We start from the raw sequence: 17,808 nt of genomic DNA, 5'->3' as shown, positions 1-17,808 counted from the left end.
ATTTATGTTTTTATGTAGATTCACTCTTTTTTTTTTTTTTTTCTGCACGTTGGCTTTCTCTAGTTGCGGCGAGGGGGGCTACTCTGTTGTGGTGCGTGGGCTTCTCATTGTGGTGGCTTCTCTTGTTGCAGAGCACCAGCTCTAGGCGCACGGGCTTCAGTAGTTGTGGCACGCGGGCTCAGTAGCTGTGGCTCCCGGGCTCTAGAGCACAGGCTCAGTCGTTGTGTCGCACGGGCTTAGTTGCTCTGCGGCATGTGGGATCTTCCTGGACCAAGGCTTGAACTGTGTGCCCTGCATTGGCAGGCGGATTCTTAACCACTGCGCTACCAGGGAAGCCCTGCAGATTCACTCTTAATGTTTATTTGTTCCTTTTAAGTCTTGTTTTAGGGGGAGAGTGAGGACAATTTTTTCAGTATTTTTTGGAATCAAGAAACTGTATTAGAACCTGGTCCTCCTCTGGCTACCCTACCTGGAGCTCACGGAGACTGTAAGACCTTTGAGGATAGGAACAGAGCTGTGTTCTCTGTGTCTTCTACAGTTCAGGTGCAAAGTTAATGCAGGTTCAGTAAATATATATATATATATATATTTTTTTTTTTTTTTTTTGCGGTACGCGGGCCTCTCACTATTGTGGCCTCTCCCGTTGCAGAGCACAGGCTCCGGGCACGCAGGCTCAGCGGCCATGGCTCACGGGCCCAGCCGCTCCGCGGCATGTGGGATCTTCCCGGACCGGGGCAAGAACCTGTGTCCGCTGCATCGGCAGGCGGACTCTCAACCGCTGCGCCACCAGGGAAGCCCAGGTTCAGTAAATATTTTTGAAGGAACAGATACATTTGAGTGCCATTAGGTATCATTTTTCCTTCTGCTCCGTCTCTTTATTAAGACTGTTATGCAAGGCAGAAAGCTGTGGGAATGAGGATGAGAAGAGGTAGAGCGGGGTAAGGTTGCTTTTTCCAAACCCTAGATCCCGCACTTAGACTTTACATAGTAGATGCCTTTCTGGATATTTTGTACCGTGTATATCAGATTTTGCTAATCTCAACTCACTTTACACATAGAGATTATTAACGGTGTTTAAACATTTTGTGCTATGAGATGCAGAACATTTTATTTATTTCAAGAATCTTTTTGTGCAACTTTCTGTAAAGTGAATTACCAGCATATCTGAAGTCTATTTTGGAGGTGTGCTTAAAATGGGGCACACCGTGTATACTAAGTTCGCCTTTAACAATGACTAATTCGCACACCATATGTGGAGTGTTAGATAGCTGTTGGGCGCTCGCCAACAACTAGGCACCTACCACTTCTTTTGGCCCCTTCACTCTCAGACCACCTGCTTCGACCCGGAGGTGCTGTCTTGACCCTCCGCGACCTCTTTGTCATGGCGTCTGCGGGGCGTCTCCCGCCGAGGCCCCGGCACCAGGCCAGGCGGCGACCTTCCCAAGATGGCGGCGTCAGGGGCCACTGCGCGGAGGGGGCGGGGTTCCGCCTCCGGAGGCGGGGCAGGGAGCCAGAGGGGTCGGCCTAGCGGGAGGGCAGCTTTCGAAGTAGGCAGCCCCAGCGCGCCTGCGTGGAGCGACCCTGCGCGCAGTGAGGCAGTGGCGGGGGAAGGCACCGGTGGGGCCGACTGGCGGGTTGAAGGAGGGAAGCGGGCGAGCGAAGTCCCAGTGCGCGCCGCGGCGGCACGGGTACCCTCCCCTTCCGGGCGTGAGGCGCTGTGAGGAAAGCTGAAGCGAGCTGACTCGCACCGGCAGCGAGACGCCGCTACCGCCGCCCCAGCCCAGCCTCCGTCGGCTTCGGCGCTCCTGTCGTGGGGGCCCGGGTTCCTCAGCACACCCAGCTCGAGCAGCCCCAGAGCCTGTCCCCAGTTCTTCGGAAGCCCCGGCGCCAGCCCGGGCCCTTGGCGGGGAGGATGACGGAGCTGCAGTCGGCACTGCTACTGCGAAGACAGCTGGCAGGTGAGCGGGCGGGTGGAGGGGCGCCGGCCCGGGCCGCGATCGCGGCGAGCAGCTGCCTGCTCCTCCTCTCCTCCTCCTGGGCGCTCCCGGGCGGGCGGCCGGACGGGCGAGGGGAAGCGGCAGCCCCCGGCGAGGCCGGGAGCGGGCCTGCGAGGTTGGGGAGCCAAGGCGCCAGTCCCAGCCGGGCCCATTACTTCTTTCCCTGCTTTCTTAGGCATTAGGGGCGGGGACGCGCCCCAGCCTCGGCCCCAGGACCGGGCCTGCCGCCCCGAGGGAAGGAGGGGAGGTTGCCCCCTCCCCCACTGTTCGGTGGGACGTTGCGGGGGAGGGGCTGTAAGTCCACAGCCCCGGCGGACCCTCCCTGGAGGGGCGGGTCCGGGCTCAGGTGCGGCAGAGGCCGCCGGACCCCCGAGGCAGGAAGAGCGTCTGGGCCGGGCCGGCTGCGCGTCCGGGGCTCGGCTGTCGGAGCCGCGGGCGGACAGCCGGGGGCAGGGTGGGCGAGAGGAACTGGCCCCCGGGCGGATAGGTGAGGCGCGCCAAACTTCTGCCCAGGCAGCGCCGGGTCCGCGGAGTTGTGGCGGACAACAAAAGCCCCGGCCTCCGCGGCCTCGTCGCGGGCGCGCGGGGTCTGAGAACCCTGCGGGGCGCGGGACGCCGCCTCGCCTGCCTCCGCCTGGCACGGGCTCCGGCTGCGCCGCCCGGCTGGGGGAGGGTAGGAGCGGGCCGAGCCGAGAGCCGCTCGCTGGCCGGCTCGGGGCTTTGTGCTCCGAGCGACTCCGGCTCCTGTGCAGGCCTGCGGGTCCCCGGGGCTGAGCCCCGCGGGCTCTGGCTTGGGGCGGTGGCCAGTCTGCCTCCCCAGAGGTGCCTGCGTCCCCCCTCCCCCATTGTCCCGGCCTCCGGCCGTTTGCGGCTTCCAGGTTGACTTTTTAGGGGGTTGGCTCCGACTCTGCTAGGACTGTGTGAGTGGAGCATGCGCAGTGGGGACGGGGACGTACGTGTGCGGAGTGGAAGGGGGGAGGCGGGTCGGTGGCTTCACAATGCCGCCCCACGTGCTGCCAGATTTAAAGAGAAATGAACCAGCAGTTAACCACTGCTGCCCAACGCCCAGCCTGTGTCCTTCTCAGTTCTGACGGATCTTCACCTCCCTGCTCCACAGCCAGCGGCCCTGAGCCCTCGGCAGAACCCAGAGGCTGAAATGAAGACATCTATTTTTGAAATAGGTTTACTAAGACTTAGGTTGAGGTGTTAGTTAAATCACCTTTATGGCTTCTTAAGGAAAAGGTTGTCAGGGGCTGTTACAGGTTGTATAATTAGGTTTATTATTAGAGCATGAGCAAGCAGGTTTGGACAAGCACTAAAGTTCTAAATGCTCAGGGAGAGTGACGGAGTGAATGGAGAATTTCTAGTGATACCTGTGTCCATCGCAAATGTATTGGGCAAGCAGTGAAAGAATAACTTTATTGCATCTTATATTTGCAAACACACGTTACTCTTCTGTGTATTTTTCTGGTTTGTTTTGTTTTGGAGGAAGGAATTAAGATGTTCTTTTTTCTCCCTAAGAATACTTTAAATCAGAATAAGTTTTAATTATGTGGTGGACTGTTAAACAGTATTAAAATACTAAATCAGTATTAAAACAGTACTCAACTCTTTCATAATGGGAAAGATACATGTTTTAAAGGTGTAAAAGAAGTTAAGCAGTTACTAAGATAGTAAAGTATGACTAATAACAGTGTTATCAGTAGCAGTATTTCAAAATTCTTTCCAACCTATTTGTGAACAGGCTGTAAATTTTGATAGGCACTTGGTTCAGTTTTGCACTCTTTTACAAGATTAATCCCAAATATTGATAAGACATTTCCCAAAGCTCTTTCTTAATGGTTGACTTTTTGATAAGGCACACCAAGATATGCTTTAAGTTTGGAGAACAGAATGATTTAGTTTGTAATTTTTCATGCCTCATCATAAAGTTACTTAGCTGCTGATTAATTTTCTTGTCTTTTTGATCAGACACAATGGACTGTTGTTAATAGTTTCTTAAATTTTTGAAGGTTATTAACATGCTCAAAATGTATAAAACAGACCAAGGCCAGTGTATTAAGGAAAATGTGAAAATATCAAGTTTATTGGGAAGACTTGATAAAACTACATACTGAAATAAAGGCCCTGTTGTATTTTAGTCGTTAGTAGTACATTGTTTGAGCTTTTTGGTTTTTCAGATATCATTTGAAAACAGGAAAGAATGGTAAACTGTAGTCTCTTGAAATAATTTAGAGTGAACTTTTGGAAGGCTTAATAATAAATGCTTTGAAAATCTTGAAATGTATTGAACTGAGTAGACACACAAACCTAAGCCATTCTAGCTGCTAGAATTTCAGAAACTTAACAACAACAGTGGCTAACAATAGTTACATTTATTGAGACCCCAGTCCTGAAGGATTTTACTTCATTATTTGAGGGGAGAATTTATTGTGTGTGTGTTGTTTTGTTGGTAACTGTAATGAAGAACCTGGTGACTTTCTGAGTGAAGCAGAATGGTTCCTTGGGTTGCAGAGTTTCTCAGCCTCAGCACCACTGATATTTTGGGCTGATTATTGTTGTAAAGGCCTATACTATGCATAATAGAATGTTTAGCAGCATTCTTGGCCCCTACCCACCAGATGCCAGTAGTACACCTCCTCAGTTGTGACGACCAAAAATGTCTCTGTTGCCAGATGTCCCCTGAGGGACATAGTCATCTGAGGTTGCAAACTCTGGTTTAAGGTGTTTTAGTTAAGACCATAATGGCCATTGTGAAGCAAGTAAGAACACCTAACAGATTCATGAAATCAGATAGGTTGTATATTTCTTTGTGGGTATTATTAGACTATGACTTACTTCTTTGCGAATTCAGCAGTCACAGTTCAGTTTTTGCAGTGCATAATGCTAAACGCTAAGAAATCCCACAGCACAAGAGATAATTTAATTTTTTTTTTTTGAAAAGGTGTTGTAAGCAGTGGTTAAAAATACAAAGAGTATAAAAAAGGTTTAGTCTTTCCATCCCAACCCAGGCTGCTTTTCTTGGAAGCAGCCATCATCAATAATTTCTTGTGTGGCTTCTTATACTGTATATGTTTATATAGCTATATATGCTTATATATATGTTTATACGGGCTAACGTTTACTGAGGACTAGCATAGCATCTTCCAAGCATTTCGCTGAGAGCTTTACATATATTATCTCATTTAATCCTCCTAATAAGGAAATTGAGGCTAAGAGAGTATCAATAACTTGCCCAAGGTCACACAGGTAGTAAGTGGTGCTGCTAGATTCATATTCAGGACCTTCTTATTAGAGACTTCGTTGTTTTTAATTGGCTATATTGTCTTCCAGGGAGCAACAGTTTAACACAATTGTGAAATACGGTTTTATAAATTTAAATATTCGAGCTTAATTTATCCAGTAACTACCAAAATGATTGGGGAAATGTTCTCATCTTAATAAAATTTTATGTACGAAATAATGCACCTTAAAATCTAAGTGATATTCTTAAGGTAATAATAAAAAGATGTTTTAGCCATTGTCACTTTACGACCAACATTCTGCAGAATGTCATAGATTGAAAGTAGCGCTAAGCTTTCTTGTGTTAGTAGTTAACTCTGAGAAAATAAATTGGACTAATTGGACTTATTCCCTACTCTAACCATACTAAACTTTTACTTTATGATAAACATTTATAAAGAATAAGAGGATTTTTTTTAAGATCCCTTGAGTTTTTTTAACATTGACAACACAGTTGCTTTCTCATAGATACCTGTCATCCCAGAACTAGCAAGAAGAATCTCTTAAGCAGTAACAATAAAATAATTGAACTCCTTTTACTGTAGAAGTTTTGATTGCATATTTTAAAGTAATCTGCAGCATTCCCAAATCTTTGTCTCCTTGTCTACACATGTAAGTAGGTTGTGATGAGTTAGTTATGTGTGTTTCTCAGATTTATGTGCAATAAAATCACTTGGGAGTATGTTAAAAATACAGATTCCTGGCCTCACCTTCACAGAGTATTAGTCTACATGTCCAGATGGGGCCAAAGAAAGCCCAATTTTTAATATTTCTCATTGGCCTTTCTAGAATGTATTGGCATTCTGACATAAAATTTCATTAATAATCTTAAAGTAGCAGAAATAGAGTAATTGATTATTGACAGGGTTACCCTAGTGGTAGAAGGTTCTAGGTGATGAGCAGAATATTAATATTTGTATACTAATAGTTGTTTACCCACATATTTAGAAATGGAAGAAAATTATAAAAGTAAGTTTATATTTCATCAAACCACTAATTGTTTTATAGAGTTTGGGAATTTTTATATCCAGAAATCATTACACTGTTATAGAAATAATGCAGCTACTATATGCTGTCAGAAAAAAAGTATAAATGAAACAGACATTGTGGTTGAGGGAGGGGTGTTGGATGATTTGTAATCCCTGTAGTGGAGGGAGCATCAAGGAATTATGCATCTGATGTTATGTTTCAGAATCTTATTTCAAAATATGTACATATATTGAATCGTGTATACCTTAAACACACGCAGTGTTATATGTCAATTTTATCTCAGTAAAGCTGGGAAAAAAGTCTAATTTTTTAGTGAGTAAGTGAATTTTCTTTTTTTTTTTTTAGTGAATTTTCTTAACATTAGGGAGTAAATGTTTTAAGTTATAATTTGTGTTACTCTGAATATTTTTGATATATAATGAAATTTAGTTGTTTATAAGTAATGGTAGTTTACTTTTGTATAAAGTCGGAATGAAACGTACTTGCCTTTTGTAATGGAAGACCTCACTTTCTCAAGTACTGCTTAATATATTAAAATACTGAAGTAAACTCTAATTTGTACATATTAGTATATTAGTGTAATCTGTACTTACTATAAAGTAGTGCCAAAGTATATGGTTTTATTATATAGTTTGAGTTAATACACATTATATTTGGTGATATGTGTGCATATAAATGTACATTAGATGCCTTCACTATTGATAGAGTGATATCGAGTGAGGAAAATCTGAAAATCCATTCACTACTACTATATTATTGTTGCTTTTTGACTTTTCAGGTGAAGAGTGTATATATCAAGAAGACTTTAAATCCTTGGGTTATTTGATCTTGTTTACTTTAGTGCAAGTTTCTTTGAGGAGGTCATGCTAATTTATTGTAAATTGTAGTGTGGATGTGCTCTTGCTTCAAGCAAGTAAAATGCTAAGCATTCTTTTATTTTAATGGACTCACTTCAATTTAGGATGAAGGATTTTTTTTTTTTTTTTTTTTTTTTTTTTTTTTGCGGTATGCGGGCCTCTCACTGTTGTGGCCTCTCCCGTTGCGGAGCACAGGCTCCGGACGCGCAGGCTCAGCGGCCATGGCTCACGGGCCCAGCCGCTCCGCGGCATGTGGGATCTTCCCGGACCGGGGCACGAACCCGTGTCCCCTGCATTAGCAGGCGGACTCTCAACCACTGCGCCACCAGGGAAGCCCAGGATGAAGGATTTTTGCATTTCTAAATTATTGAGAAATATTTTTGTTAGAATTTAAAACACTAGATGACCTGCAAAAGTCTGTTTAATGCCATCCTTGACTGGTTTATAGGAAATAACTTTTCAGAGAGGAAAGCATAGTATATGCTTACGGAACCAGCCTGGCCAGGTAAACATAGTATAGTTATATTTGGTTGAAGGTATTTCAGCCACAGAAAAGTACAAATAAAAAAAAATATTTTGCAAATTTTGGTAATGAACATGAATTGTTGGTATGAACAGATAAATGAGGGAATAAGAATAAAATGCGTCTTTAGGAAATAAGATATATACATGTTAAGATAGAGAATTTAAGTTTTTTTTACCTAGTGCAAGATAGTATTAGGCTAATTCAAGTAAATCAGGATTTTTTTTTGGCTGTGCCACATGGCTTGCGGGATCTTACTTTCCTGACCAGGGATTGAACCTGCGCCCTTGCAGTGAAAGTGTGGATGCTAACCACTGGACAGCCAGGGAATTCCCTAAATCAGAAATTCTTATCAGTGCTGCTCCATTGATAGATTCTGGCCCTCAAAGAAACAGCTAGGAAAAAATTCTGTAGTTTATTGCAGTTGCTAGAGATGTGTACTTTTCTTTATGATGTTAAGTTCTAGAATATTTTTGAAAAGTTAGTTTTTGTAAGTGGAAATGTTTACCTTTTATTGATGTTCTATATTAATGTCTAATAACTTAGAAAAACTGCTACTCTTCCTTCTCTGCTTTTCTTCGCCTTTCTTGTCCATTGGTTAGGGATCTGTTAAAAGTATAAACAACAAAACCTAAAAATGCCCTTTATATTAAAAGACACTTTTGATTTGCTTTTGAATGTACTTACACTTTAATTATATTATCAATTTCTTAATATAAGGTGTATTTTAATTAGAGTTTCTATTTTAAGACAGTAATTCTAGGCAAAGTAGACATTGTGCCAAAAGAATGATCTATAAAAGGAAATATTGGTAAACTGGACATCATCAAAATAAAAAAAACTTTTGTGAAAGGCAAATGAAAAGACAAGCTGGAAGAACAAAATTGCAAACAACCTGACAAAAGACTGATCTAGAAAATACAAAGAACTCTTCAAAACTCAACAGTAAAAGAAAACAGCCTGCTTAGAAAATGAGCAAAACACATTTCAGATGGCAAATAAGCAAATAAAAAGTTGTTCAACACCATTAAACACCAGGGAAATGAAAGTTGAAACCACAGTAAGATATCACCACATACCTATATAGAATAGTTAAATTAAAAGAAATTAACACCAGATGCTGGCCAGGGGAGGCAGAAAAACTTCATCTCTCATACATTGCTGGTAGGAATGTAAGATGGTACAGTCAGTGTGGAAGCAGTTTGCAGTTTCTTGTTTAAATATACACTTACCATACAACCCATCAAGTACACATTTGGGCATTTATTTTAGAGAAATGAAAACTTATATCCTCATAAAAACTTACATGCAAATGTTCATAGTAGCTTTATTAGTAATAACTGCAAACTGGAAACAACCCAGATGTCCTTCAATGGATGAGTAAACTGTGGTACATCCATACCATGGAATATACTACTCAGCAGTAAAAAGAAATATACCATTGATACACAAAACAACTTAGATGATATCAAAGGAATTATGCTGAATGAAAAGTTAATCTCAAAATGTTGCATATTCTATGATTCCATTTATATAAAATTCTTTTTTCTGTGTGGTAAAAAACATAAAATTGACCATCTTAACCATTTTTAAGTGTATGGTTCAGTAGCGTTAAGTATATTCACATTGTTGTGAAACAAATCTCCAGCTCTTTCATCTTGAAAAACTGAAACTCTATACCCATTAAACAACTCTCCCTTTCCCCCTTGACCTAGCTGCTGCTAACAACTGTTTTACTGTTTCTCTGCATTTGATTCATATAAGTAAATTCATACAGTATTTTGTCTTTCTGTGACTGGCTCATTAGTTTAATGTATGTTGTAGCATATGACAGGATTTCCTTCCTTTTAAGGCTGAATAATACTCCATTGTCTGTATATACCACATTTTGTTAATCCATTCATCTGTAGATGCATTTGGGTTGCTTTCACCTGTTAGCTATTGTGATTATTGCTGCTATGAACATGGATGTGCAGGTATCTCTTCAAAATCCTGTTTTCAATTCTTTTGAATATATACCCAGAAGTGGGGTTGCTGGGTCATATGGTAGTTCTGTTTTTTAAAAATAAACCTTATTTTTAGAGCCGTTTTATTTTTTATTATTTTGTTTTATTTTATTTTTTGGCCACGTGCCATGGCTTGTGGGATCTTAGTTCCCTGACCAGGGATTGAACCTGGGCCCCAGTAGTGAAAGCGCCAAGTCCTAACCATTGGACCACCTGGGAATTCCCTTTACAACAGTTTTAAATTCACAGCAAAACTGAGTAAAAGATACAGAGATTTCCCATAGTACCCCCTGCCCCCACACAAGCTTAGCTTCCCCCAATATCAACATCCTCCACCAGAGTAGTGCATCTGTATTGAGAAGTTTTATTTTTAATGCTTTTGAGCGACCTCCATACTGTTTTCCATAGCAGTAGCACCATTTTACAATCCCACCAACAGTGTACAGGGCTCCAATTTCTCCACTTGTTCTCCAACACTTGTTTTTTTAATTGTAGCCATCCTGATTGATGTGAGGTGATATGGTTTTGATTTGCATTTCTCTGATTATTACTGACATTAAGCAACTTTTCCCATCTTCGTTGGCCTTGGTAGATCACCTTTGGCAAAATGTTGATTCAGGTCCTTTACGTGTTTTTAAAATCAGGTTATTTGATTTTTTGTTGTTAAGTTGTATACATTCTTTATTACTATGAATATTAACCTTTTATCTGATACATAATTTGCAAATATTTTCTCCCTTTCCATAGGTTGCCTTTTAACTCTGATTGTGTCCTTTGCATAAAAGTTTTTAAGTTTGATGTAGTTCCAGGTGTCTTTTTGCTTTTGTTGTCTGTGCTTTTGGTGTCACATCCAAGAAATCGGTGCTAAGTCCAATATCACAAACCTTCTCTAGTAGTTTTATAGTTTAGGTCTCACGTTAGATCTTTAATCCGTTGTGGGTAAATTTTTGTATGTCATATAAGATAAGGGTTCAACTTCATTCTTTTCTGTATGAATATCCAGTTTTCCCAACACCATTTGTTGAAGAGACTTCCCTTTCCCCATTGAATGGTTTTAACACCCTTGTAAAATTCTTGAAATGACAAAATTGTAGAGATGGAGAATAGATTAGTGGTTTTTAGGGATTAAGGATGGTAATAGTGTGTTGCTATAAGGCGGCTGCATAAATGATCTTTGTGGTTATGGAACTATTTCTGTCTTATAGTGGTTACATAAATCTGCAAATGTGATAAAATTGCATAGAGCTATACACACACACAAATAAGAGTGATACAATAGGAATAAAGTGTGTGGATTGTACCAATGCCAATTTCTTGGGTTCGCTATTATACGATAGTGATGCAGGATGTTAGCATTGAGAGAAACTGGGTAAAGGGTATAGGAGATCTTTCTGATCTGTTTTTTTCCATTGCCCTATAAATCTGTGTATTAAAATAAAAAATTTTAAAAAGTCACTTGTAACCAGAGCATTTTTATCAGTCTTTTTTCATGTAGAGAAGTCCTTTTTAAACTTACTATTCATAGTTACAAACATAGCAACATAATTGCCATAACAACACTTTCAAGGAATAGGAAGTTGGAATTGAGAAATCTGTAGTTTGAGGTAGAAATTCCATCTTAATTTTAAATAATCCTCCTTTAAACTTCTTGTGTTGTCGTTTGGAAAATGGAAGAGAGGATCAGTATAAAAGCTCATTTATTGGGCTTCCCTGGTGGCGCAGTGGTTGAGAGTCCGCCTGCCAATGCAGGGGACACGGGTTCGTGCCCCAGTCCGGGAAGATCCCACATGCCGCGGAGCAGCTGGGCCCTTGAGCCACGGCCGCTGAGCCTGCGCGTCCGGAGCCTGTGCTCCGCAACGGGAAAGGCCACAACAGTGAGAGGCCCGCGTACCGCAAAAAAAAAAAAAAAAAAAGCTCATTTATTGAGCTCTTCAGTTGCATTGAGAAATGCTGGGGGAATGCAAAGATAATTGATATGGTATTCCTGCCTTGAGGTGCTACATTTTGTAGGCGTTGATGGACATGTAAACAAAGTTATAATGCAACATAAGTACATATTGCAGTATAAGTATAATGCAGTATAAGTATAAAACATACATGTGGAAGGAGCAGAAGGTAGCACTGAGGAAGGAGTGATTAATTATGGGAGAGTACAGTGAAGTCAGGGAAGGCTTTATAGGAATAGGACTATATTTTAGATACAGCAGAATCAAGATGTCAGTTTTTTTAAGAGCATTAAGTTATATATTAAAAAAAAACCTTTGCATTTAGCAATGTAGAAAAAACAGTAATTAGAATTACTTAACATTACAGAAGTCTAAAGTTGACAGATTTAAAACAAATAGATATTTATGAAAGACAAATAACCCTGTTGAAGATTTCCAAGAAAGTGGTCTGGGCACAACTTTCAAGGGATGGCAGTAATTTGTAATTAAAAAAATTTTGTAAAGAACTTAAGTCTGCTTACTTCACTAACATATAAAAGAGGGAAGAGGGCAGGAAGGAAACAGGTTACTCTTCATGATCCTAGACTTTCTATATGTGGTCACATTCAGTTCTTACAGCAAATGTTTGGAGTAAATATCACCTTTTTGAGATAAGGAAATTAAGGTTTATATTATATCTGGTGTTTCGCCAAGCTAACCCTGATGGAGCTGGCTGGCAGAAATATATCTGTCTGCCAATGAAACCCAAGCCCTTTCCATATCAGTAGTTTCTTTAACATTTGGGGGCTTCTTAGACTCCTTTGAGAATTTAGTAAGCATTAAAGACCTTCTCCTGAGAAAAATGCATACAATTTTGGGTATAATTTTGGAGGTTTTTCTGATCTCTTGAGTGAAGCTCATTTATGCACATATAATACTGTCTCTTACATCATTCAGCAAATTTGATGCCTGTTTTGTATAGTCTACAGGGATGCCAGATGAATAAGTTATTCTTGTATTCTAGGAACTCGTAGTCTGTAGAAAATCCTCAGAGGGCTGCTTTAAAATAGTGTATCAGAGAAAGTCAGGGAAAGCTTGCTTCTACCTGGAGGGCTTTTGAGGAGTTGGTGGCATTTGTGCTTGACTTTTAAAGGATATGTAAAATTTGATCACATAAAATAGGAAAGTATTTAAGGCTGAGGGAAAAGAACAAGCAAGACAGAAAGCTTGTTCTGAAAACAATTCAATGTGGTTGGAGTATATGATAAACTGAACTAGTGGGAAAATAATATTTGGAAAGGTTGGCTTTATTTGTGGAATACCATAAAGATACTGAAGAACAGAGTCACTGAGGAGGGGGGAAGTAATGTGATCCGAAGTATGTGGGACCCGTGCTTCTCATTATCTGTGGTGAAAGACCAATTTAAAAAAATTTTCCAGGGACTTCCCTGGTGGTCCAATGGCTAAGACTCCATGCTCCCAATGTAGGGGGCCCAGGTTCGATTCCCTGGTCAGGGAACTGGATCCCACATGCCATAACTAAGAGTTTGAATGCCGCAACTAAAAGATCCCATGTGCGGCAATGAAGACCCGACGCAGCCAAATAAATAAATAAATATTAAAAAATTCAATTCATTATATAATATTTTAAAAAGCAATAAAAAATGAATTATTAGAAAAATGAAATAAAGACAGATTTGAGCCCATATTTATAATATTAGGTTCATCATATAAAATGACTATCAAATTGCTATCTGAGTTTCAAAATGCTTCCTTTGGCTGGTGGTCAGGGACCATTAACAGTTTGGTGGATTGGCACCAGTTAAGGGACCACACTTCAGCATTGCTTTGGGCAGAGTGGAGAATGATATTAGACTATGGTCTCTCCATAAGGACAGAGATTTTTGGTTTTGTTTATTAACTGACATATCACAGATGCCTAGAAGGGTGACAGAAACAGCAAGCAACCAGTAAATACTTATTGAATGGATTAAAATTACCATTCTGGATCTCCCCCCCACCACACACAGGATTTAAGCACATGTGAACTGAACCTTTTAAGGTAGAAAGTGAAACAATTAGAATACTTCCATTCAGTAAACATTTAATTCCTTCTATATGCCAGGCCCCGGGGATACAAAGATTCATGATACAATTCCTGGCTTCCCCTTCTAGTGGGGAGCGTAGACTTTTATAAATAAATATTGGTTGCTAATTAGAATATATATACTTCACCACAGTAGTGTAGACATTCTTGCCCTTATACCACACCCCCCTCCCCCCTTCACTTATTTACAGTATAGCTGACCAAATGATACTTGTTGGGCACCCTCAGTGTCTCAGCAAGGTCCTTACTTTTCTCTCAAAGCAGTTTCTCTAATGGACTACTTTACTATGACTGGTTTTTCTAACTCTTTATAAATTACCTCAAAAATTAAAGGTTTTCTCCCCCCACCTTTTAAAGCTTTTTTTACTTTTTTAAAAAAAATTATTTATTTTTGGCTGCATCGGGTCTTCATTGCTGCGCGTGGGCTTTTTTCTAGTTGTAGTGAGCGGGGACTACTCTTCGTTGTGGTATGCGGGCTTCTCATTGCGGCGGCTTCTCTTGTTGCGGAGCATGGGCTCTAGGCGCGTGGGCTTCAGTAGTTGTGGCACATGGGCTCAGTAGTTGTGGCTCACGGGCTCTAGAGTGCAGGCTCAGTAGTTGTGGCGCACGGGCTTAGTTGCTCCACGGCATGTGGGATCTTTCCGGACCAGGGCTTGAACCCGTGTCCCCTGCATTGGCAGGCAGATTCTTAACCACTGTGCCACCAGGGAAGTCCCTTTTTCTACTTTTTTTTCTTTCTTTCTTTTTTTTTTTAATGTCTTCAAAGTTTCTTTCTGGTCCTCAATCTTAGCTATCTTAGGTTTCCTACCAAGGTGGTTAACCACATTTTTCAGAGGAGGAAACTCAGTTTGGCTTATTCACAATAGCAGAACCAAGACAGCTAGATTTTATTACTCTCTGAGCCTGTTCTTTAACAGTATTTAAATTAGGTCTATATAGAGACTGTAAAAATGTGTTAGTCCAATTATTCCTTTCCTACTTGGGTCCTGGGGTGTCTGTGGGGTCATATGTTCTTTGATTTTCTTAGGTTTGTTGTTTTTTTTTTGATTTTCTTATGTTTTTTGCGGGTGAGTTAAATGTTCTTAAAACAGATGTCAGGTAACCCTAAATCAAGGTATTCTAAAGGAAAATGGAATGTGTATGTTTTAAAATACAACTTTCCTAATTACAAATGAACATGTTTATTGTAGATTTGGAAAAGATAAAACATGATACAAACATCAGCCATCTCTTTGTAGCTTCTTAACATTTGATTATTTTTTCATTGCATTTTTTGTAAATTGAAATTCTGAAAGGAAGAACCCTTTTTTTTTCTGATGTGGACCACTTTTAAAGTCTTTATTGAATTTATTACAATATATTTTTTTAAGCTTTTAAAAATTATTTTTTTGGCTGCGTTGGGTCTTCGTTGCTGTGCGCAGGCTTTCTCTAGTTGTGGCGAGCCGGGGCTATGCTTTGTTGTGGTGTGCAGGCTTCTCACTGCGGTGGCTTCTTGTTGCAGAGCACAGGCTGTAGGCGTGTGGGTTCAGTAGTTGTGGCTCGCGAGCTCTAGAGCACAGGCTCAATAGTTGTGACACACAGGCTTAGTTGCTCCGCGGCATGTGGGATCTTCCCGGACCAAGGCTCGAACCCGTATCCCTTGCGTTGGCAGGTGGATTCTTAACCACTGTGCCACCAGGGAAGCCCTTAAACTTGATTTTAAACTCAGGTCATCTTATTACCAAAACTACTGCTTTTTATACAATAGTACACTGTTAAATTCTGAAAACTTTGTGACTTTTGGAAGGGTAACTACTATTGCTTGTGGCCTCATCTGATATTTTGAGTTTGTCTATTTCTCATCTTCTACGCTGTAGGATTCTAAAACTAAAATATCTGTCTATTTCAAGGCTTATGTAGAGAAGGGTGTTACTCTGAGACTTCCCTTTAATACTTTTTTACCTCGTAGGATAATATTTTTTGTATTTGGTAGTGCATAGGGTGGTTTATATTGTCATCATTAGCAGTCTAGGAGTTTGGACTGTGCTTTATTCAAACTGTTGTGGACCTCTGTGGTGTGGTAATTCCCCAGGGAAATACTGTATCTTCAAAGTCTCTTCTGGTTGTTTTTACATCTCTCCCTTAGGATTATACCTTTGCTGCAACTTCTGCCCTTAGCATTTGCCTGGTGGGAAAAGAACAAAACTGTCATTAACCAGTTTGGTTTATATTTAACTCTTGCAGGTGCATCAGTGGCACAGTGAGAGTGCTGTGCTTCCTGCTGCCCTCTTCAGGGTCTAAGGCATATGGTATGGCTGTTGGGGGAAGCAGTGCCACTGTGATAGGCCTTTTTTTCTTTAAATAAACTTTTAATTTTAGAAAAGTTTTAGATTTACAGAAAAATTCTGAAGATAGTAGAATTCTATTTATATTCCCCGCACCCAGTTTCCCCAGTATTGTACTAACATGTTACATTAGTATGGTTCATTTGTCACAATTAATGAATCAGTATATATATATTTTTAATTTATTATTTTTGGCTGCATTGGGCCTTCTTTGTTGTTGTGTGTGGGCTTTCTCTAGTTGCGGCGAGTGGGAGCTACTCTTCGTTGCAGTGCGCAGGCTTCTCATTGCGGTGGCTTCTCTTGTTGCGAAGCACAGGCTGTAGCACACAGGCTTCAGTAGTTGCAGCACGCGGGCTCAGTAGTTGTGGCACACAGGCTTAGTTGCTTCGCGGCATATGGGATCTTCCTGGACCAGTGCTCGAACCCATGTCCCCTGCATTGGTAGGCGGATTCTTAACCACTGTGCCACCAGGGAAGTCCCGATAGATTATTATTAACTAAAGTCCATACTTTATTCAGATTTCCATGTTTATTTATTTATTTATTGGCTGTGCCGCATGGCACGTGGAATCTTAGTTCCCCGACCAGGGATCGAACCCACACCCCTTGCAGTGGAAGCTCGGAGTCTTAACCACTGGACCGCCAAGGAAGTCCCAAATTTCCATAGTTTTTACCTAATGTCCATTTTTCTGTTCCAGGTGCCCATCTGAGATATCACATTGCATTTAGTTGTCCTAAGTCTTGTCTGTTCTTGGAGAATTTCTCAAGAGTTTCCTTGTTTCTTGTGTCTTACAATTTTGGGGAATACCTCTCAGGTATTTTGTAGGATGTCTCTCAAATTGGGGTTGTCTAATGTTTTTCTCTTGATTAGACTGGGGTTTTCAGAAAGAATACCACAGAGGTGAAGTGCCCTTCTTATCACATGCCAGTCGATAACCACACAACAACACTGGTGATGTGAACCATGATCCCTTGGTTAAGGCAGTGGTGATCAGGTTTCTCCACTGTAAAGTTACTGTTTTTCTCTTCTCCTACCCTTATCTTTGTAAGCTACTCACTTAACGAAGTCCAGCCCATACTCATGTGGGAAGGAGGGACTAGGCCCCACCTACTGAAGGGGACACTACCTACATCATTTGGAATTCATCTGTAAGGAAGACTTGACACTTCTCCCATTTATTTGTTAATTCAATAATTTACTCAGTATGGGCTTATATTTTGGGGGTTAAAATCTGTATTGGGCAGGGTTCTGCAGAGAAACAGAACCAATAGGATGGATATACAGGTATATCTATATGTCATGTGATTGTAGGGGCTGGCTAGTCCAAGTTCTGCAGGGTAGCCTGGCACCCTAGAGACGAGTCAGTGTTGTAGTACAATTCCTAAGGCAGTGTGCTGGCAGAATTTCCTCTTGGGAGAGGTCAGTCTTTTTAAAAATTAAGGCCTTCAACTGATTGAATGAGGCCCACTCACATTATGGAGGGTGATCTGCTTTACTGAAAGTCTGCTGATTTAAATTGTAATCTCATTTTAAAAAAATCCCTTCACAGAAACATCTGGAGTAATGTTTGACGACATATCTGGGTACTGTGGCCCAGCAAAGTAGACATAAATTAATCATCATATATTTATTTTGTTCCTTATGTCGTTCATTTTGTCCCTGAATTGTTCCAGCTTTGGTCATTGAGAGTTCTTTCAACTTGGCTCTGATGTTGCTTTGACATGCAGTCAACCTTTTAGTTTTTAAGCACTTCCTTATTTTCTGATGACTACAGGATGTGTCAGACCTATCTTGTA

The 17,808-nt window shown here is 41.1% G+C and overlaps 1 protein-coding gene across 1 annotated transcript in view; it reads left to right on the top strand.

Annotated features, from left to right (window-relative positions):
* Positions 1–1,606: 1,606 nt before the first annotated feature.
* The window catches only part of UBE2G1 (ubiquitin conjugating enzyme E2 G1), a 103,575-nt gene continuing 87,373 nt past the window's right edge, over positions 1,607–17,808 (top strand). Inside the window, exon 1 of the mRNA XM_082861359.1 lies at positions 1,607–1,958. Coding sequence (XP_082717485.1) covers positions 1,913–1,958 — 46 coding nt within the window. The 5' untranslated portion in view covers positions 1,607–1,912. The remainder of the gene's footprint in view (positions 1,959–17,808) is intronic.

This window comes from Leucopleurus acutus (genome assembly GCF_964270905.1).
Source record: "Leucopleurus acutus genome assembly, chromosome: 19".
NCBI classification, from domain to species: Eukaryota; Metazoa; Chordata; class Mammalia; order Artiodactyla; family Delphinidae; genus Leucopleurus; species Leucopleurus acutus.
This window is presented reverse-complemented; position numbering and strand designations above follow the sequence as displayed.